This window comes from Urocampus carinirostris, chromosome 8, assembly GCF_059441175.1.
Source record: "Urocampus carinirostris isolate Australia breed hairy pipefish chromosome 8, RoL_Ucar_1.0, whole genome shotgun sequence".
Lineage (NCBI taxonomy): Eukaryota > Metazoa > Chordata > Actinopteri > Syngnathiformes > Syngnathidae > Urocampus > Urocampus carinirostris.
Genome location: NC_142356.1, coordinates 28217036 through 28240768, shown reverse-complemented (window position 1 = coordinate 28240768; position 23733 = coordinate 28217036). Strand labels below are relative to the sequence as shown.

The window sequence follows — 23733 nt, the reverse complement described above, 5'->3', positions numbered from 1 at the left end:
GGACACAAAGTGCAAAAATGACGATTGTGTGGAACTTTGAACCGCAAACTGTCCTCCCACCTTCACTGTTTATGGTCGACATGGAAACTAAAAATAAGTCACTTAAGGTGGTGGTTGGATTAATTTGTTTTGTGGTCATAAAATGTTTTATTTTAAGGTGGGCTGGAAGGATAACGCATGAGAATTGCAGGTACATCCTCACTCACTCACTCAAACGTGGGAAATGTTTTCCTTTGAGCCAATCAGAATCCAGAGGAAAGTCATTTAAAGACACAAATGGTAGACAACTGGGAATGGTTTAAGGTATGAATTAAAAGTAAGTAAACCACTTGAACCCCTTGTAGGATTTTCCAAAACAAGTTGCCGCTACATGAAATGTGTGCAAATTTTAAAGGGTTCACTCAGGAGCTAAAGGCTAATTCAATGACCTCACACGGTCGGCATGTTGGGAGAGGCGGGTTGCCGGGGCGATGGGGGAGGGGTCACACGGGTCACACACGCAGGCGCAGATGTTGAAGCTTGATTACGGCTTGCACGCCCAAAATCCTCACTGAGCAGATTTATTGAAGCAATTTCATCCCTAAAATATCAACCTTTTCAAAAACAAAACATAGCACCGGTAATATGAATATAATTACCCTAAATTACGGACTATAAGCCGCTACTTTTTTCCCAAATGTTCAGCCCTGCGGCTTATTCAGTGAAGCTGCCAATTTATGGTGCGGTGCTGGAGTATAAAAGGTAAGATTAAGACCAGTTTATTATGTGCGCCAGGAAAGACTGCAACCTCTACGTTTAAGCATACATTGTAAAGTTTAGGTACATTCCGATATTGAGGAAGACGCCCTTGATGGCGATAGTTATGAGGAGGAAGTTGAGAACGATCCACTGTGAATTTCTCAATTAAGGGATGCTCTTTTTTAATAGGTACGTTAGCTACGTTGCGAGCGTGATGCTAACTAGCGTATTGGTACCTTTTAAAGGCACGGTTTGGGATGAACGTTATATTATTATTATTAAAGCTTTGAAAACTCTCTCGGTGTACCGTCTTTCTTCGTAAATATGTGTGACCATGTATAATATGTATTTGCAACTGTATATTTTTGTAATGTATTTATTTTAGAGATTTATTCTGTTATGTTTTCTACGGACGAATAAAAAAGAAGGGGCGGATCAAACGCGGGCTGATGGGAATTGAAGTAAAGCTGAGTTACCGGTAGATCTGTCTGTTGTCGCAGCGGACAATAGTGGATATATATTTTTCCCACCCTTAACTTTGGAAATATACATTTTGTTTCCTTGGATTACTTTCAACGGGACTCGGACTTTACAAGTTTGCATCATACTTTAATAACGGGTATCATTCTTCATTCATGATGCTTACTGATATCCTAGGATTGTGCACTATCTATGAAGTTACAAACGTGAGACTTTCAGGATGGTCTGGGTCAAACTTGTGATCGTGACACGAGTTCTAATGCGGGCACACGTGGCTTATACATGGGTGCGACTTGTGTAAGTATAGAAGTGGCAAAACACCTAAAAAGTGGCGGGTGAGGCTTATAATCAGGTGCGCTCTATAGTCTAGAATTTACGGTATTGGCTTGGCTTATTAACTACACTACTCGTGTTTTCTGTCGTCACAGTAACTCATCTTGTGTGGTCATTGGTTGTTAGTAGTGACAGTCGCCCTATCTTCTGTCACTATAGTAACATCTCTGTATTCTGTTGCCACGGAAATCAAGCACTGAATTGTGATAGTTTTGGTATCAGAGTAAACCAACGACTGTTGTGACTTTAATAACTCAGGTAACGTTTGACATATCCTCGGATTTTGGCATATCTGACCTCTGTCCTGTTCACTAATAAAGTTGTAACCGCTGCCCGCTCTGTTTAAATTGTGAATAAACACCGTTCTAGCTAGTTACTGTCCTGTCTTCTGTCACCATTAACATTGCTGTTCCGTCTTCTAGAGCACGGGTCTCCAACATTTTTCAAGCTGAGAGCCTCTTTTTTGTCACAAATCAGCGGAAAGTTTGTTTTATATGCATTCCTAAAATAACTTGTTATTACTATGTTGTTACCAAGTTGATTATTTGAGGCAGACTTAGTCAATCAATAACAAAATTGTAATTTTACGAGAAGATAAAAATGACCCAGCACTGGCAAGCTATTTTCAGAACGGGTCTGCAGGCACCTCAGATGCCTACAGGGGGAACCCTGGTGCGCACGAATACCACATTGGAGATGCCTGCTTTAGAGCCATGTTAATTGAAAGCTGACATTTGTAGTCTTCTGTTGCTTTTGTCCTGACTCTCCTATTTTTATGATAACGAACAACCATCCCTTCTGGCCAACAGTCATCATGGTAACTGACCATTGTCCTGACCTTTTATACCACTACTTACAGCAGTCCTGCTGTGTGTTGCCACTGTAACTAACTTCTGCTACATCTTCTGTCACTCATGACGTGAAAGGACTTTTTGTCTCCATATTAACTGACTTCGCCACCATTAAAATATTGTCCCGTCCTCTCGACCCATGTTAGCTGAAAACTGTCGTTTTTAGTCTTCTGTTGCCAAGAAAACTAGCAATTGTTGAATCTTTTGTTCTGACTGTCCTGTCCTGTTCTCATAGTAAAGAACATCCATCCTCTCTGACCTGCAGACATCATGGTTACTGACCAGTGTCCTGTCTTCTTCTGCAGTCCTGTTGTGTGTTTCTACGGTAACCAACTTCTGCTGCATTTTCTGTCACTTATGTCGTTTCCTGACTTTTTGTCTCCATAGTAACTACCCTCAGTCTCGTCAGGGCATGTACCTGCTTCGGATGCTTTTGCGTATGTCCAACAGTGTGTGCTTGTGTGTATCCAGTCACCGTGTAAGCTTGTGTGATTGGGTCAGGATGTCCTGCAGTGTGTTTTTTTTGCACCCACCATTGTGTAACACTGGGCTGTGACTAACAAGAGGCATACGTTGAAATTGAGTGACTAATTCAGCGGTGAGGAGGGATTTCTTGGTATGAGTGCACATATCAAGACACTGAACTGCCCCATTCACATTACTTCTTATTTGTATCCAAAGAGACAATAGTCACTTTTCCTGCTGTACACACCGGCTTTCAAGACTCAATGGTAGACTGGAACGCACACACGCCTGCAATTCTCATGGGGTTGGGTTGGGAAGGGGTATAGGGTTAGAAGAAGGACTGGTATCACCCACAAACCTTCCTTTTAACACTTGCGCTTGACTCACAGCGGATTAGTACCCACACGCATGCATGCATACTCTCAAAAGTCCCTATGAAACATTTGAAAAGAAAATGTGGGAACAACAAAATCACGGCAAAAACCTCCATTTTATACAAACGCACGGTCATACTAAAATTGATGTTGTAGGTACAAACACAGACAAAAGGTTGTCCCACATACGCGCACACGCACAAAAAGATGCATGTGGAATGAATGTGCGTCATCATTCAGCAGGTTGTGTTTTTTCCTAAGTCTCCAAAAGTGACGAGAAGGCGCCAAATTAAATACGCAGTGGTGGGCGGAAAAGTGGGCGGGACTTGCTGTAAATCCAGTGGTTGCATCCAGTCCGGTCAGCACGCTGGGGTTCCCGCACCCGTGTCAGCGCCGTCCGGCGTATGGGTTCTCCAGGAGGTAGCGGTATTGCTGGTAGTGCTCCAGCATGTATTTGGGGGCATACATGTGCTCCTTGGGGTCCGCGGGTGGGTACTCCTGCAAGGATCCATCGAACCAGCCGCCGGTCCGGATCAGCTGACGGATGTAGCCCAAGTCTCGTTTGTCCTCGTAGTCGCCCCAGCGCGGGAAGTCACCGTTCTGGGCCGAAATTAGCTTGAAGAGGATGCCCTCCGGTGAGAAGCACCAGGAACAGTGCCACCCGGCGAAATGAAAGGGGCTGCCTAGGGACCACTGCACCAGGATGTGGCCCGTGTCGTTCTCGTACTTGCGGAAGGCCGGCATGGTGTAGTACTCGCGCCGTCGCAGCTTGATGCCGTCGCCCTCGTAGACAGCGCGCAGCATGCCCGTTGTGCAGCCCGATACCACCTCGAGGGAACCCAGCTGCTTCCAGAAGAAGCCGTACAGGGACTGCCCAAAACATACACACACAAATGATCTGTTAGTGCAGGGGTCAGGTACTTATGTCTAGCGAGCCAGATATGTGTCTTTTCATAAGGACATCTGGCTCGGAGATCTTAAAAAAAGGCCATGCTATTCTAATTCAGTAGGCTGGGACGCACGCACAAGCAATGCCTTAAAAGGATATTAAGTAGCAAGCTGACAAATAGATAGCCAACACAATTGAATAGAACATGGGGACCAAGCATCCGCAAGATAATTGAAGATTAATGAATCGAAGGTTCTATGAGCCTCAACACATTGTTTTGAAACCATTATTGTAAGAGCTAATCATATTCAGTTAATTGTGTATTTCTCTGTCTACTATGTTACAAATAATCCTGATGAGTTTGATCTGTATTACAATTCATTTTCTTCTTCTATGTACTATTTTTTATCCGAAAGACATGTATGACGTCATCGGTCATTCCTGCGCATGTGCGAACTTTGAACCGTAGATGTATGTGTGACGTCATTGATACTTTCTGCACATGCGCACGCTTTTGAACAAAACTTTGCCGCACCGCGGGAAACTTGTGAGACGGTGAGATTTTTTGAATCCGTCTGCCCACTGCGCAGTGAAATAAATTCTAAAACTACATTTGCCTCTCTTACTGATCACTCCAGTTTAACCTATTACGAAAATATTAACCCTAACATTTTGGTGCCGAAACCCGGGACGATACGTAGCATTTTGAAGTCGAAAACGAAGAAAAAACAATCCATTCTACCGCGTGAACCAGAACAAAGGAAACTTTGTTCTTTTTCGAGATCGGCTTCAGAGTCAGCGGCATCGTCAACGAACCAGGATCAAGTGATCGGTAAGAGATGCATTTCTAATATAAAAATTTGGAATAATTCTAAGAACGAAGCCATTTTTTATAAAAAGATAAAGTTGAATTGGCCACAGAGAGAGACCATAGTGTTGACGGGCGCCATATGTGGGCTTGAGAAGCCATTACAAAATCTTAGCTAAGTAAATACCCAAAAGGAATCAGAATAAAATACGAAGTATTTTAAATACTCAAACTTTTTGTTTGAGACGGTTGTATTGATTGCCTCGGGACGGAAATGTCGACACTAACCCCAAGCGTGGGGACGGTAGAATGGGAAAGAAAAGTAAGGGGGAGGGGTACAGAGACGACCCCCCACTTTTCCCATTGTCCTTTTTCAAAAAAAGGACGGGTCCCTCTGTGGTTATATAAAATAAAATAAGGTTTAAGTAAACTGCATGGCTTCATAAAAAAGTGTACACGGTCTAAAATTAAACTATTTTTTTGTGGGCCCACTCTGTCTTGTCAAATGTTTTATGTTTGTTCAATGTGTAAATGTTTGTATTCTTTCCTATATTCTTATTCTTCTTGTCTTATATGTTGGTTTGAGCTAGTTTTAATCGGCCCACGTAACTGAAAAAAAAATAGAAAAATACGGAAGAAAATTGCCACAAACGAGAAAGCGCGCGCATTTTTAAAAGGAAAAAAAAAAAGGGAAGCGAAGTGCACATTGCAACGAGAGAAACGTTTTTTTAAGAGTAAGACGATTTAAAAAATGTTGTTTTTGGGTGGAACCGAGAGCACATCGCGTTAGGAATCGAAAACGTTCGTTTTTTGGGAAATCGGCGTTTGGCGCTAACGGTGTACAACATAACGCCTGCGGGCCTAAGGGGTTCCAAAAAATTTTTTTTCGGTCCAAATTTTTTTTGTTTTTTCAATTGGAAAACGATAAATTTAGGTGTGCTAAGTTTAGAAAACTTATGTTTGAGTTATTTTAGATGCATTAAATGAGTTAATGCCAGAATAACACTTACTAAAGATACAATAACAAAAATAAAGATAGAATATTCCGGTTTTCAGTTCTAAATTAGAAAATTAAGGACTGTAAAGACGGGGGAAGTATCAAATTGAGCAAATTGGAATGGATAAAAGTTATTGCCAAATTAATACAAAACAATAAAAAAAAAATTTTATTCGATGAATTTTTTTGTTTCTTGATTTTTTTATGTATTTGGGTTTGTGTATTCTCAACTTGGAATATTTTTATATATATATAAATCAAGGATTACAAGAATAGAAAGAAAATTCTATTTGATTAATTAACTTTTTATGAAACCAGGGTTGTTGTTTTTTTTTTGTTTTTCTCTTTTTGGTTAAAGGAAGAAAATGGGTCAGACCAATAGGAAGTTGTTAGATGATCCAGATGTGAAATTTATGAGTGGAAGAGACAGTGAAAGTTTGAAGTATTTGAAGAAATGGCTGAAGAAAGGTTTCAACTACAAATTAAAGGAAATAGACACGAAGATCAGATTGAAGGCTGAATTAGTTCAAGAAAGGAAAGAAAAGATGAAGAAAGGAAGAGATACAAGCAAGATAGATGAACAGTTGGAAGTTTTACGTATGTGGATTGATCAGAGCGAAAAAAGAAGAAAGGACATTGCAAGTAAGCAAGAAAGGAAAATGTTACGTATGCAAATTCTACCCGAAGAAGAAACGGGAGTCAGTAGGACAAGAGTTAGAGAAGGAGAAGATTTAAACAGAGCCAGAGAAGAAGAACAACAAAATACAACTGCCAACGAAAAACGTAAAAAAGAGGAGTGGGCCAAAGAAGGAAAAGCAAATGAAAGCCCCAACTCGTCCAGGGGAGGCCGCACTAGAGGCAAGACCCTTTCAGTGAAGGATGGAGTTGCAAGTGCGTCCACTTCAAGACAACAAACTACGAAGATAAATATCACCGACACAATACCAGCAAATTTATATCCTCAATTGCCCGACCTATCCGCAACAACAGCACCCCTGTTTCCGATGATAGCTGTTGCAAACCCGGCATTTGGAGTTCAAGGCCAAAATAGAGAGATTCACGTCTACCGACCTTGGACTCAAGCTGAGATGAAAGAAGCCTGCGTTTCTATTCCTTCCTTGGACCAAAATGTGGGAAGATGGATCGAAGCAGTAAGAGAACTCATCAACAGCTACAGATTGAATGGCCCAGAGATAATGACAGTCCTCAGACATCTTCTAGGATACAGAGTAGGACGAGTTATAGGGAATTTCAACCCCCTTGACGCAAACCAAGTCGCACGTCCATATGGAGATGGGTTAATGGCAGATGTCGCCAACGTCATGAGCAGGGCAAGAGAAGTGTTTAACAAACCACCTGATTTCAGCGCCGTCACCCAATGCCGCCAGGAGACCAAAGAGTCAGTTAGACAATATGTCGAAAGACTGACAGAAAAGATGAGAAATTGCAGTGGAGTTCCGGAAGCTGAAGCCCCCGACACACCTTTCCAGATCATGCTTAGGTCAGCTTTCTTAGATGGTTTGGAAAGCAGCATCGTTAATAGAATAAAAAAAAATATGATCACTTGGAGAACAGCCACAATGGGGGACCTGGTGACACATGCCACCCACGTCGAAGACCTGAAAACAAAGAACCGAGACCAGACTGCTGCACTCACCATGTCAGCATTCTTTGAGGGTCTCTCCGCTGTTGAAGAGATCCAGTCGGCTCAGAGGTACTATCAAGGGGGAGGAAGAGGTCGTGGCAGAGGACACGCCCGATCAAACAGAGGAAGAGGAAAAACATTTTTAGGAAGAGACAATTGCTTCAATTGTGGAAAGCCTGGGCATTTTGCAAGGGAATGCCAAGCAAAGCCCAACTCAAGACATTATCCAAACGACACCAACCCATACTTACCCACAGACTGACTAACCGACAGAGAAATTAAAGAAGAAAAAGACGAGGAAAACTACGATGAGCCTGAAGGTTCACAACCAACTCCCATTCTGGACCTGAGTGTATTATTTGGAAACATTTCATCTGTCAACCCACCAAAAAGACAATTGCAAGTAGGACCAAGAGGAAAATCTGTTGATTTCATCGTGGACTCTGGAGCGCAATCATCTGTAGTTAAAAATCTCCCACACGGGATAACACTGGCCAAAACATCAGTGTTGGTAATTGGAGTGGGAGGAAGACCAGCAAAGAGATATTTCACACAATCGACGACAGCTGTAGATGAAGATGGGACTCAATACGGAGACATTCGTTTCGTCTATGTTCCTGAATGCCCAGAAAATCTGTTGGGAAGAGACCTGATAAAAACGCTTGGGTTGACACTAACTGTTGAGGGGCATCACCTGGTGGTAAAAAAGGAAGACAAATTCCAGATGATGATCATGGAAGGAAGTGGAGTCCCAACAATACTCTACAACCTCAATCCGATAGTTACAGGTCCAGCTTCAATTACAACAGATTTAAGATCACTTCCACTACAACTCTTTAAAAAAAACACATTATGGAGACCCCAAACAAAGTACCCTTTGCATTGTACAATCAAATGTACTACAGAGCCACCAAAGCCAGACTTCTTGGAACGTTGGAATAAACTTCAACCAAAAAGGATGACTACAGACAAAGTCTATTGGAGTGACGAATCTGGGTGGATGTTTGTCACAGTTCCCTTTCCAAGAAACATTGAGCCTCTGAAAAAACAGGACTTTCCAGGAGAATTACTTCACATACTGCTGGCAAAATCTCATGACATGAAATGGAACGAGGTGGAAAGGATAATCCTCCGAATTCTCATCATAAGAAACGAACCATGGCAACCACAAGCGGACGGCTCATTTGCATGTGACATTCGTGATTTAGGACCAGTCTTTCACAAATCACTCAGGTGGACTACAATTTTCATTCCAGAAATCCATTTAAGTGAATGACCACAGCAAGTTTTGGAAGACTACTATCAATCTAGTGACTTCCCAGACATTCCAGACGTATTGTGGTCAACTTCAAAGACTGATGTGGGGCTAATGACCACAGCAACTGAAGTCATCATTGAACCAAAAGGAAATTACCGCCCACAAATTAGACAGTATCCTTTGAAACCGGACGCCAAGGAAGGTATACGGCCAGTTATTCAAGACATGATAACGGCAGGCATTCTAATTGAAGCACCAACTGCCATTTGCAATACACCAATCTTTCCAGTTAGGAAAGCAGATTCTAAATCGTGGAGAATGGTGCATGACCTCAGAGCGGTTAATTCAGCGATAAAGTCAAGAGCCCCGTGTGTCCCCGATCCGCACTCCATCATGAACGAATTAAAAAATTCACACAAATTCTTCACAGTAATTGATCTCAGCAATGCATTTTTCTCAATACCGCTGCATCCTTCAGCCAGGCATTGGTTTGGTTTCACATTTAATAACAAAAAGTATACCTACACGAGATTACCTCAAGGGTATGCAGAAAGTCCAACTATTTTTTCACAAGAAATTAACAATTGCATCAGTCAACACCAACACAAAGAGTCCACTAAAATTCTTATCTATGTGGATGACATTTTGATAGCCAGTCCCACAAAGGAAGAAAACACTTCAGAATCAATTGAATTATGCAAACACCTAGCAAGAACTGGAAACAAAGCTTCATTGGAGAAACTTCAATGGGTTCAAAAGGAAGTGGTTTTCTTGGGACATCTGGTCTCAGCCGAAGGCCGAAAACTAACATCTGACAGGAAGATGGCTGTCCTCCAAGCCCCAAAACCACATACCAAAAACTCAAACAGTGGATTGCAAAAATGGATTTATGACATCTGTATTGTTGCAGCAATATGGCGGACAACTCCGCCCAGTAGCATACTATTCAAAGAGATTGGACACAGTAGCTCAAGCCTTGCCACATTGTGTCCAATCAGTTTGTGCAGCAGCAATGGCAATACGTTCCTCAGCAGAAGTAGTATTGTTTCATTCACTAACTTTACTAGTCAGCCATTCAGTGGACATACTACTCACGCAAACAAAGATGTCATTCTTGTCCCCAGCAAGACACATAGCGATGACGGCTGTCTTATTATCCCAACCTCACCTAACCATCAAAAGGTGTAACACCCTCAACCCAGCAACCCTCTTACCTACAGAAGAAGATGGACAACCACATAACTGTACTGAGAAGACAGAAGAAGTTTGCAAACCTCGCCCAGATCTCAAAGACTCACCGCTCAACGAAGGAGAAACAATTTTTGTTGATGGATCGTCAGGCAAAGGCCAATTTGGAAAGAACAACACAGGTTATGCAGTGGTCAGCCAGACAAAGACTTTAAAATCCGAACCACTGCCCAGCAACTACTCAGCTCAAGCTGCAGAGATAGTTGCCCTGACAGAAGCCTGTAAACTGTTCAAAGATGAACCTGTCACTATCTACACAGATAGCCAGTATGCCTTTTCAACCATCCACACCTTTGCTACCTTATGGGCAAGACGAGGAATGAAGACCTCATCCGGCAAACCAGTCCAACATGCAAAACTGCTAACAGAACTGTTGAGAGCAGTACTACTGCCCTCTAAATTAGCAGTGTGCAAATGCAAAGCACATACAACAAACAAAGACCCCGTTTCACTTGGAAACGCAAAAGCTGATGCAGCTGCGAAAAAAGCTGCACTTCAACAATCAGATACTTTCACCCAAAGGAATCAAGAAAATTCGTCTCATATTCCAACACAAATTTTAATAGATATGCAAGAGAATGCACCTGACAAAGAGAAGCAACAATGGATAGACATGGGAGTCACAAGAACTCCTGAAGGACTTTTTCAAAAAGACAACAAACCCGTCATTCCCCGCAGTCTCTATCACGCGGTCGCTTCTTTGAGTCATGGAAAAAGCCATGTCTCAACAGGGGGTATGATGTCTGTGGTACGACAAGTATTTATAGTACCGTTAGGATTACAAACCTATTTTAAAAATTTTTGTAGATCTTGTTTGGTTTGTTGCCGACATAATGTCCAAGGAAACATTAGGCCAAAACGAGGGAAGACCCCAGCTGGGACTTACCCTTTTGAAGTCTTACATATGGATTACATTGAACTGTCTAAAAGTGGTCCATATAAATACTGTCTTGTGCTTGTAGATTCATTTTCAAAGTGGGTAGAAATTGTACCATCAAAACATAACAATGCACTTTCAGTTGCCAAAGCCATATGTAAACATATCATCCCAGAGCATGGCATTCCAAGAGTGCTCTGGAGTGATAATGGCAGCCATTTTGTCAATGACATTATTGACAACATGGCTGTCCATTTGGGTATAACACTCAGATACCACTGTTCCTATCATCCACAGAGTGCAGGGCTTGTTGAAAGAACAAATGGTACAGTTAAACTAAGACTCAAAAAGACAATGGAAGAAACGGGCAAACCATGGCCCGAATGTCTAAGTCTAGTTAAAACATATATGAGAATTACACCAATAAACACAGGCATCACACCATTTGAGGCTGTGCATGGCAGACCTTTCCACCTTCCAATGTGGGAAGGTCAGCCATTCTCAGAAGAAAAAAATCAAGCAGATCCAATGACAGATTGGTTATGTAAACTATTTAGAGAGAAACAAGTTGTGTCTGCAAATGATCTGCCGCCTGGTTCTATTCCTTTGTTTCAGGAGACAGTGACTCCTGGTGACCTGGTGCTTGTAAAAGTGGTGAAAAGAAAGAGCTGGTCCAGTCCACGTTGGGACGGGCCATATACAGTCCTGCTCACCACGCCGACAGCTATAAAGATAGCTGAAAGAGACACCTGGATTCACCAGAGTCACTGCAAAAAAATCACCGAACTCAAATAAACATGCTTGTCACCATCCTAGGGTGGGGACTCATCCTCACCCTGCTCCTCTTGCCAGCCCAATCGATGCAAGCCAACATCCGCACCAAAATTTGGGGTCCAGAAAGCCAACAAACGACATGTCCTGTCATAAAGCCAATAGAAGGGGAATACACCTGGTCTGGGGGTCCGGTATATCCCTATACTTACTGTGTTCCACAGTCAAATGAGCAAGTTAAATTATTAATACCGCTGTCAGGACTACAAACTCACTGTACCATGTGTGAACCATACCCGCCGCCAATCACAGGTTATGATTATTTACAATATGGCCATCTACGCACAGGTAGTGAATACAAAGAAGAAGAGTGGTATGCGGGAGTGCAGACTGAGGTCTCATTACGAGATAGGACTAAAGCGTATAATGAATACTGGGATATGGTTTTTCTTTACACATACTGGCAAACACGGGAAGAGTTACATAATATTTGGACAAAGTCTGGCATAGCCTCTGAAATAACTGTAGAATTCCGGAAAGTTTTCCTAAACATGACAAAGACACAAACACACCTCAACCTAACAATGATGCCAGCACAACAAGGTTGTATAGCTATTGCCCTCTGTCCAGACATAATTGGACCTGATCCAAATTTTTATTTCCAAGTGTGTGTTTTGGCACCTAAATCCAAACCTCAGGTCACAGGAGGCAATATCAAATTACCATTAAAGGAACGCCATATTATCCCGGACACAAAGTATCGCGATAACGAAAATAGGGATGCGACCTTTGGTCATTTTTGGACGGACCATAACAATGATGAATATCACACACATCCGTTAGCCGCCAATTTATGGTGGCGCTATGCTAATATGACTGCCTCACATTATGGCGTATCGGGATGTTATGTATGTTCCATAATGCCTCACAGTGCAGGACAAGCTTACCTGTATGCTACCCCATTAGAACATAGTCAGGCTTTAGGGGTTATTAATGAAACTCAGAACAAACCCACAACTGCGGCCCACCATGACAAACTCCATGTGTTAGACCATACTATCCCTATTGAACTCAAAGTGACTCTACACGATGATCACACCATAAACTGTGACAAAACAAATAATAACACTTCGTGTTTTTCAGTTTGTGTTAATTTAAAAGGTCATCGCAGAATAAGTGCTATAGACAGTACTCATTGCAACATAACCGTTAATATCCCTGAAGAGACTAATCTGATCGCACTCAGCAATGTATATTGGCTGTGCGGCTGGAAAGCGTATACTCGTTTGCCTATGAATACAACAACTGTCTGCACTCCAGTAACTATTTCTGACCACACCTACATTATTACTAAGCATCCAATAACGTTCTCTTCCCGTAGAAAACGATTTGTTGAGTTTCAACCACATGATCCAATTTTGGGATCGAATGTCCCTTGGAGCCAAAGATATTGGACGACAGGGGATAAGCTGGTTCACATCCTATTCCCTAACATAGGGGTCGGCAAAGTTGCCCTGCGCGTAGAAACGATAGACTACAGGTTTAATTCCTTTGTTAATGCCACGATAGATATAGTTGAAGCTCAACAAAAGGAAATTGATGCTGTTAGAATCATGGCCCTCCAGACCAGGATGGCAGTTGACCTTGCTCTGGCCCCTCAAGGTGGTGTATGTGCACTGATAGGAGAACACTGTTGCACCTACATCCCGGATGAAAACGAGACAATCATCGATGCCTTAGCCACCATGAAGAACCTCAGAAACACAATGACCCAAGAGAAGGACGTTCAGCCGGGATGGCTCGATTGGCTGTACTCTGGCAGCTGGTCCCAGATTCTGGTGAAGATCCTGGCACCATTTGTCGGAATCCTAGTAATCTTTATTCTCCTGTGTGGTGTATGTTCTTGCTGCATCGTGCCCATGACAAAGAAGATGGTGTCAAGAATGTTTATTGCTCATATGTACCATTACAAATTGATTTCTGTCCCACAATACTCTGATGATGAAATTGACCCAGACAGCGTTGTCTAATGGACTTATCCCTACGAACTAAAAGGGAAAACCCCCTCACTGTATACACCACTGACACACGAAGATCCGAGTGGGTCAAGGCCGGTCGGGCCCCTGCTTACACCGTCGTCGGCAGGCGACCTACGATGTCACACAGGCTCGGGTTAGGCCTTGTGGGGACCAACGCGCAGGCAGGATTTTTTTTTTGTTTTCTTTTGTTTGTGTGTTTTGGTTTTTGTTCATTTTATCTGTGATTCTTATAGTTAATCATTGCTTATTACTATTACATTTCCTAGTATAAGAAACATTCTCGACCTCATGGAAACGAGGTGGGAGGAGGGGAATTTTTTCCTTTACGAAGGTTTTTCGCCCCTCCACGAAACTACCAACCTGTTGTATTTCTTAATGATGTGTTAACTTGAAAACCTCTGGTATTGTTATCACTGATGTCCTTCGAAATCCACAACAGGGGGGAAATGTAAGAGCTAATCATATTCAGTTAATTGTGTATTTCTCTGTCTACTATGTTACAAATAATCCTGATGAGTTTGATCTGTATTACAATTCATTTTCTTCTTCTATGTACTATTTTTTATCCGAAAGACATGTATGACGTCATCGGTCATTCCTGCGCATGTGCGAACTTTGAACCGTAGATGTATGTGTGACGTCATTGATACTTTCTGCGCATGCGCACGCTTTTGAACAAAACTTTGCCGCACCGCGGGAAACTTGTGAGACGGTGAGATTTTTTGAATCCGTCTGCCCACTGCACAGTGAAATAAATTCTAAAACTACATTTGCCTCTCTTACTGATCACTCCAGTTTAACCTATTACGAAAATATTAACCCTAACAATTATTTACGACAAAAATGTTTGTCAAAGTGAGCCTCAACGATCTTAAGTTACTAGTGAACAGAGACACATAGCCACTTCCCCGGAACGTATAATAGTTTACAGTCAAATTGTTACATCAACAGATCCTGTTTTGACTTTATGTATCCATAGAATCCTGTATATGAAAGCTCATTAAGCAAATTATGTGGAATGTTGAGGCACTTTGTGATTAAAAACCGCAGAACAAATTCTAAACACCTGAAAACACCAACCAAGCACCCTGAGCAGTTTGAATGGGTGATCGGCAAGGGCGGGCAGATCTTTGCACACATAGCCACTCCCCGCTCTCCCCCTCTCGCCCAGGACCCTCTGCGCTGTAGTTACTGACAACTGTATCCTTCTCTTTTGCAGTATTTTTTTTGACATTTTTACAGACGAAATCTTCTTGCACATTGTTTAGAAACCATTATTTATGATAAGAATGATGGTCAACATAAGTCTCAACGATCTTAAGTTACTACTGAACAGAGACAAATTTAAATATATAGTATAGTATATCGTATATTTGTTGATTTGAAATAGGCTCTGCTACTGTTATTATTTCATAGATTTGATCCAAAAATCAAACGTCAGACAGTTAAATAAAATGCGCTGAAAAATGATCTTTTTTTTGGTGGGCAGGTTTGGTGGTAATGTTGAATTTTGTTTTATTATAGATGGTGTGGCTCTCAAAATTGCTTCGATGGCACTTTGAGTTACGAACAAAACGAAAAACAAACTCCGACAAGTTTTAATCCGTGTGTTTTACTTTGTGATCAATACCTAAATACACCACAACTAAACTCAGTTTTGCTACCTCTGCATTTATAAATACCCACACTCTTATACTTTTCTGTTTTGTAAGGCGGTGTTGTGCCAAAAAATTTCCCCCGATGCGGAAACGTTACTAAACATCAAAATTTGGGGGAATGTAATAGAACAGTAAAGCACGGAGCATTTGCACCTTGTTGTCCTTTTTTAGTACAACAGCTGAACCAGAAGAGGGCACCTGCGCCCTATCGTGCGGTGCGCCCTGTGAAGTGTTAAATACAGACACAGAACCAGCTACAGAGTCTGTGCCTTTTAACACGACCGTATGGTCGTGAAAATTGGTTAGTTAAGAAATAAATCTCACTGATGACTAAAAACACATTAAAATAGTAATAGAACAGAAAAATATGATAAAAAGATACATTTAATGATAAAAAAAAATACTTTGAACCCACTACGGCATGGAATCAGGTCTGGTTGGTAGGAAACGCACATCCTAACTGGGATGAGCTGATGCTGGCGGTGAGTGAGTTTTAGAGGTAGGGTCTGTAAATGATCTTGACTTGGACTTTCTCTCGTATTTCCAGCAAAACGTTTGCTTGAAAGACTTCTCTTATCTCAAATTTCTTGTATCTCAAGTAGCTCATAAGTAGAGGGACCTCGTTACTTAATTTCAAAAGAGGTCACAGAGAGTTACCCATCCGGTTTCTTTGATTTGTGCCTGAGATCAATATAAAAATCAAAGACACTCACCTTTCGCATGTGGATTGCGAAGGGCTCGGTCCAGCCTTCGAAGAGTTTGAGGAATAGGAGGCCCTCGTGAGCCGGGATCTCGTCCGCGTCGTTGATGATGAAGACGTCGTCCGGGCGGCCACCGACAACCCGCAACATTCCGTTGCGCGTTAGGAAAGTGCGGAGGTAGTCGTCTGCGATCCAGCCGTCCTGCCGTCCCCCCTCAGGAAAATGGTCCAGAAACACATAGAGGATCTTGTGGCGCACGTAGTCGTAAGTACCGTTCAGGAGCATATGCAGAAAACTAGAAAGCACACAGAAAGTGGGAAAAAATATCCCTTTATGGAGTAATTTAAAGACACTAATGCTCTTATAGGTACATAATTACAGGTAACCACAAATGTTGTGACTTATTCATCACTGGAGTAGGGGAGGCCATACTAGCTCTTAAATATGACATAATATTCTCACATTTGCAGAACTATACTGTCAAACACAGTCAGACCTATGTGGGGGGGTTTTGTAGAGGGTTATTGTTCTATATTCTTTATCAATTATCCATTATCTGTTATCGGTCGAATCATAATACACTGCAAAGCCAAGGGGCCGAGACACTTGTTCCCAGCCAAGAGGCTGAGTCAAGGTCCAAGCCACAGGGCCAAGCAGCAATCAATGCGAATGCACCCATCCCGGAGGTACTGTAATACCAGGCCAATGCGTGGTGTGGGCATAGCAAGCTCTTATTCCATCTCCCAAATTGCAAAAATCTGGAAAGTACACAAATCCAGAACCACAAACATTACCAATGAGTAGCCACTAAACCCCTAACAAGGATTGTACAGTGCATCAGATTTTATGTCATCATCAAACTATTTTTACTCACGGTGCCACATTGAACAACGTTGTAAAAGAGCATCATGGGAAAGAGTTAAGCCAAAACAACGTTGTATAACGTAATCCGCACCGTGTGTATAATGATGATGGGACAAAATGCCTTATCTTAATGTTATATTTTTCTGTAGTGGGCTACTGAATACACAGTGGATTTATGCCTCTTATTATTATTGATTATCGTTATTACTACTAATGTTATTATTGGGCCGAGCTGCGAGAATATTGTCAGACATTAAACCGTTTTGTTGTACGGAAAAGGTTGCGGACCACTGGCCTAACTAAGAAACTAAATGCAGAAAGTAATCCATTACATTTTCGAAGCACTATAGCTCAGTAGCACACCTGAGAGGTCTTTTCTCTCCATAGGCGGTGAAGTTAGACTCGCATACGAGGAACAGGTCTACAGCCTGCATCAGCTCATGAAAGCGTACGTGCAGCAAGTCGAACTCGTGGTTGATATTGATGGCGTTGATGACGCGACGGGGCGTCTCTCTGGGCGTAAGCCGCTCCTTGGTGGGCAGGTTAGAGTGATAGACCATGGTAGGCACCCCGCAGTAGGGTCCATGCCAGCCGGGCCGGCAAACGCATTTCACTAGACGCCGGCCGCCCCGAATGGGCCTACTCTTGGATTTTGGCACGGTGGACGTCTGCTGCTGCACCTCCAAAGGTTTTCGGTGACCAATGGTGGCCGGGTGGCTGCTCTCCCCGGCTCCTCCACCTTTGCCAACGTTCTCTTTGGGGTTGGCCACCTCTGTGCCTCGGCGGAAACAGAGTGCTCCGGCTCGGGTTCGAGCAAAGTACTGCGTTTTGTCGTCCTGCAGCTGGTAAGTGCGAGTGTGCAGGTCGCCCATTGACTCCAATAAGTCTGAGGAGGGTCCGTCTTTTAAGGATGCAGCCGGGTGGGCCAGGTGAGATGTAGGGTTCCTGGGGGGAACGTGATCTTCTTGTAGCTATGGCATGGCAAAAAAAAAGGATTTATTAACTGACTTATTAAACAAAGAACATTCTGTTTTGTAGCTGTCCACGTTTCAATATTGTGTAAATCAAATACTGTATTATTTTCCGTACTGTCAAGTGCACCTAAAAACTCCCAATTGGACAGATATTTGAAAGTGCACCTTTAAACCCGGTGCACCTTTTACTGTATACATCAGAATATAGTGGATAAGATTAGAAATGCATAAAGTATTTATAGATGTACTTTACTACACATGATTTTACGTTAAGCTTCCATATTTGAACGATGATTTATCATTCCCTAATCATCATTGGGCGAAATCGCAATTTAACGGGATTTGAAACCGGGTCCTAGCGGAGAAGCCGCCAACACTTTACCACTAGACCACTAAGTGATACAGATGACATACGAAAAGGCAATACGCAGGGGGCGGCAACTTTTCTTAAGCTTTTTGTTACTAATTAGCACAAAGGGCATCCAGTTTAATATGCATTTCTTAAATAACAACTTATTATAATTATGTTGTTACCATGTTAGTATAATTGGAAGTACGGTTACATAGACTTTGTCGACCACTTAATGATAATTTTACTAAAAAATCATAATGACCCACAGCACCACAGCTTCTACTAGGGTGCACCCTGGTGTCCATGGGCACCACATTGGAGACCCCTGCTTGTCTCATTATCTCAATTTGTACTCACGGTGCCAGTAACGCTGATTTGCATAGTGCATTGTAAAAGGTTAAACAATCTTTCCACTTCTTTACATGTGCGTCAATAACACTGCAAAGGACAGAAGGTGTAAACAGAAGGTCTTTCAACAAAATACAATACAAGCTTTTTTACATACGTATACATAATAAAGCCATCGCACATGCTGTCAATTTCATGCACCTTATAGTTTGGTACGCCTTATGTATGAAGAATATATGACAATAGACAATTTTTGGGGGTGTGCGGAAAATTCAGTACTTTTTTCAAATACTTAAATAAATGGCGAAAAAAGTTGGTCAAAAGTAACCCGAATTGAGTAAAAAAGGAACCAACTCAAATTGATGCTTGGTCAAAAATACAAATAAAGTTCAATTATTAACCTGAAGACGGGTAAATGAATAAACCGCAGAGTTGAATTATGAAACCAATCGTTTTTTCCCTTTTTACCCTTACAAGAACCTAATTTGAGCCAGCATTTAACCTATTATTTCAAATGCCCTTACCAACTCAACCCAAATAGTTGAGAGGTTTTGTATCGTTCTCAATTACAGAACATTATGTAAATTTCCCATTTCTTTGGCTTTCTAAAAAGTTTAGCAATTTCAAACACCGTCATCTGCTACTGGTGATATCAGGTAGCTGAGGCAAGCCTTAAGAGGCATGATCTGGTCGAGCGTCACTGGTCCATCTAAAAAGCATAGCCTGAGCTATAGCCGCGCTCTCTCTTCACCTCCCTGACTCATTGCACTTCAGGACCGCACACCGTGGCCGTGCAGGTTTGCACTAAGGCCTTGATATCAGCACGAGGGCCATACGTTGCAACCAGCCAGAGCATAAGACCAAATCTCTTCACGATGACTAATAAGGTGACAGTTTCAGATTTAACTCCATTCTTGCTAGTTCTTGGGAATGAGCGTTTTTTTTCTGTTGAAGGGAATCTCCCCAAAATCGACTAGCATTACAGCTGGAAACCTTTTTTTTTGTGCAAGTAACTTCCAGACTTTCGGCTGTCGAAAAGTCCTATAATCTCTGGCGCTTACCCCCTTTTTTTTCAGAACTTATTTGAACATATCAGAACTCCAAGAACTCAAAGTAATAACGTTCTTTAATTTTTAACAGTGTAGGAATTTAGAACATCTTTCAGAGAAAAAAAAAAGGTTTATGGTGGAGCTCAAGCAATACCTAGAGCAGGGGTCGGGAACCTTTTTGACTCAAAGAGCCATAAAAGCAAAATATGTTAATTTTATTTTGGGACAGAGCCACACCATATAATGTGAGACAAATTTACTAAATTGCTAAACCCGCGCCCCAGACAAAAGCTTAGTCTTCAGCACATTTATTTTTGATGATTTGATAAAAATTATGAAAAGAAAATAATGCCAGAGCCCGTGTCCCACAATCAACAAACATAACACTTTAAACTTGTCTCTTTCTTGCAATTACTCAAGATCGGTTAAACTCATTTTGACCCTTTTTTCCAACATATTGGTTTCAAAACCAGATGCAAGCATTTATTTTGTAAAAAGGTCACAACATTCTGAGAACAGGGAGCCTGATGTGCTTACTTTTGGCGCGGACGGAGTAGGGCGAGAGATGGGAGGGAGTGCTTGCACTTTTTGCATAGCTCCACCCATCCCTCCCACTCACCCAATCAAATAACTAAGTTCTCTTCCGGTGTTTTCGCATAGTTACAATTTGTTCCGTGGTTTCTTCAAAAAGTATCCGAACACTGAAAACAGATTATATAGTGAGCTTTTATATAAAGGATTCTTTAGCGTTGTACAGCCAAAACGAGTTTTATTTTGTGTGGCACCTTGGCTGTAAATCGTAGTGAAAACGTGCCCTATATATTCTGAAAAGTACTGCTTATAGAACCAGCTTTGGTTTGGCTTTGCGTGTGTCAGTACAGGATTAATGGCTCAAGTTTTGATCGAAATGGAGAAAATTTGCATGCAATTAAATTTGTCTCTGAGCCATAGGTACTCATAGAAAGAGCCATATCGGGCTCGCGAGCCATAGGTTCCAGACCCCTGACCTAGAGGCAAATTTGTTAACTGATTACAGTAAAGAATAATTTGTTTTAATCCTTACGATTTTCAAAATTAAAGCGAGAAAAATCAAGGGCTATACAAATAAACGTTCAAGGAATCAGTTCATTAATTCAACCAACAACTTCGGACACTTTATTTAACCATCATTAAGCTATTGAAACCTACAGAAGAACCACATTTTTAGTAATTGGATAATTACCATAATTTGAGAAATTGGAACCCATTTGGGTTTATGACCTTACAAGAGTGTTGTTTTTTACTTTAGCCTTTTACTCCTGAACTAATCACTCTTTCAAATTCTTTTTCATCGTACCTGACTTGGAAGGTCCCCCCTCGGGTTCTCATCCGGTTTCTCCCAAGGGTGAGGAGGCGCCGGCACCTCCCTGATGTTAGTCTCCAGTCCTGCACTCCCCACCACGCCGGTTCCTTCCAAATCCGCCTCCGCAGAAGTGGCTCCTTTGACTTTGGGATCTGACGGGCGGAGGACTGGCAGTGGTGGCGCCGCCTCAGGGGATACGGGGCTGAGAGGCGAGCCGGTTCCGGCTCCCTTCTCTTGCCAGAAGAATCCGGTGACCATGATGAAGGACTTAATGTTGGGATATGGTGCGGAAAGCTCGCGAAGTAGGGACACATAGTGCAGGGCCTTGTAGTAGTGCAGGAAGGAGATGACGCACAGGCCCACTGTGCACAGCAAAAACACCCTGTGTCGTCGCATTTTCATCCTGGGAGAAAAAAAACATTTACAAAAGAGTCACCAAAGGTTGTTTTACAACATCATCCAAATCATATAAAATATGTATAGAGTAATCCCTTGCTGTATCACTGTTTACCGATCGCGGTTTCGCTACTTCTTTCGATTTTAATTGTGCATTCTGTTCCGCATTCTGATTGGCCCAAAAATTGCTCCGCCCCTCCTTTGATTGTTTTCCTGCGCGTCAATGACGTCAATGACGTCAATGACGTCAATGACATCAATGACGTTGCAATCTGAGTTATACTCGTCTGTAAAATAGTTTGACGAACCTAAATTATGCATGCGCAGGTGTTTTTTGATTTCAAGTTTCCATCAGGAAACGAAAACATTCTAGACCCACAAAAGAATCTGCCGCCAGGCCAAAACGGCAGAGGAAGATGCTTTCTATGGCTTATAAAGTCGGACTTCTCGAGCCGCTAAACATGTTCTGGAGCCACATGCTGCTCTTTGGCGCGCCTAGTGCTTTTAAAAAAATGTTTGAACATAGAAAACCTTTATGGTTTCTGTTAAAGCGTAATAGGACACATTCTGAACGATTTCCAATATGTATAGGTTCAGTATGTGTTTCCTTCCTTATACGGCTAATAAAAGGTTCTTATGTTTTAGTACAATATGACTCAAAATTTTGGGTTGCTGACTAGGGAGTAAAAGCAGTTTCCATAACGTCCCCATCATGGAGACAGAGTATCATGTGAAATAAAATGGATCAGTTACAGTTGTGCAAAAAAGCGTCAATATAATTTTTAAACTTAGAGTTTTACAGTACAGAAGTGATTTCATGTTTATAAATTAAATGTAATGAACAATTGGGGAAAAAAAGACTTAAAAGGCCCAAAGCAAATTATTTCTAACAAGCCCTGCCAAGTATCCAAGTGACTTGATAATGGAAAAGGGTATGGTTTCTGTAGGAGAACAAACAGGACACATACTTAATGTTTTCTATTTAATATAGATACTATATGTGTTTCGTTTCCTTTCCTATGAGGCTTATATAAGGATTTTAATATTTTGATTTTTTTTTTGTCCAATATAGCTTCTCTGGGTTGCAGACCGGAAAGTAAACGCAGTTTTCCATAACGTCAACATGACGGCGACAGAGTATGAGTAAAATGGGTTGTGTCCTTAATCACAGTTGTGCAATAAAACAACAGAAACATGCTAGAAATAATAATTTTGACAGTACAAAATGTAATTGTAAAAAAAACATTCTTAAAGTACAGTAATTTTTGTTATAAAACAAATACTTGTTCCTGGGTTTGTTTTGGGGTATTTATTAAACACATTAATAAAGGAGGGCAGCACGGCGGCTGAGTGGGTAGCGCGTCCGCGGCACAGTTCTGAGGTCATGAGATCGAACCTTCCTGTGTGGAGTTTGCATGTTCTCCCCATGCTTGCGTGGGTTTCCTCTGGGCATTCCGGTTTCCTCCCTCATTCCAAAAACATGCATGTCAGGTTAATTGGCCGAGGTGTGAATGAGCGAGTCAGTTGTCTGTCTCTGTGTGCCCTGCGACTGGCTGGCAACCATTTTAGGGTATCCCCTGCCCACTGCCCAAAGATGGCTAGGATAGGCTCCAGCACCCCTGCTACCCTACTGAAGATAAGTGATGCAGATGGATGGATTAATAAAGGATTCTACTTGGCAAGTTTTGACTGTCGCGGAATGCTTTTGGAACGCAACCGCTACGAAAAACAAGGGATTACTGTATCTGAAAAGAAAGACATGAAAATACATATATTTGGAAGAGTTTCTACTCAAAATTACAAAACTCAGGGTTAATTCGATAATCAATTAGTTATTGTACCGCCATTTGTAATGCACCAAATATGCAAAAGAAAACAGTGCTTGCATGAGTTTGTATGAACACACACTTAAGTGAGTCATGTCAGCAGAAATGTGCAGGTGCAGCCGTGAATGATGCAGTGCTTCTTCAGTCTGACAACTCAATAAACTTCAAATCAAAGCGTGCATGTGCGTGCATGTGTGTGGGGGTGTGTGCATACATGTGCTCATCCCATTCAATTCCCCCCTTTTCCTTTCCAGCACCAAGAAAAGGAGAAATCACAGCAATACTACAAAGAAACTGAGGGACTATTCAAAAACCTCTGCCGGAGTCCGAACGAGTTCACTGACCTTACCTAACAAGCACCAAAGGGGTTGAAGGGAGGAGGTGTTAGGAAGGCTCAAATAAAAATTGAAAAAAAAAGTAAAATTAATAAATAAATAAATCCAGATTGAG

General features: G+C 41.9%; 1 protein-coding gene across 3 annotated transcripts in view; it reads right to left on the bottom strand.

The window, feature by feature from the left end:
• Positions 1–328: 328 nt before the first annotated feature.
• The window catches only part of mgat3b (beta-1,4-mannosyl-glycoprotein 4-beta-N-acetylglucosaminyltransferase b), a 71818-nt gene continuing 48413 nt past the window's right edge, over positions 329–23733 (bottom strand). For all 3 annotated transcript variants that reach the window (XM_088342210.1, XM_088342209.1, XM_088342208.1), the window contains exons 2-5: positions 21056–21464; positions 17360–17967; positions 16145–16427; positions 329–4111 (exon numbers count right to left, since the gene is read on the bottom strand). In XM_088342210.1, coding sequence (XP_088198336.1) covers positions 3629–4111; positions 16145–16427; positions 17360–17967; positions 21056–21463 — 1782 coding nt within the window. In that variant the 5' untranslated portion in view covers position 21464 and the 3' untranslated portion in view covers positions 329–3628. The remainder of the gene's footprint in view (positions 4112–16144; positions 16428–17359; positions 17968–21055; positions 21465–23733) is intronic.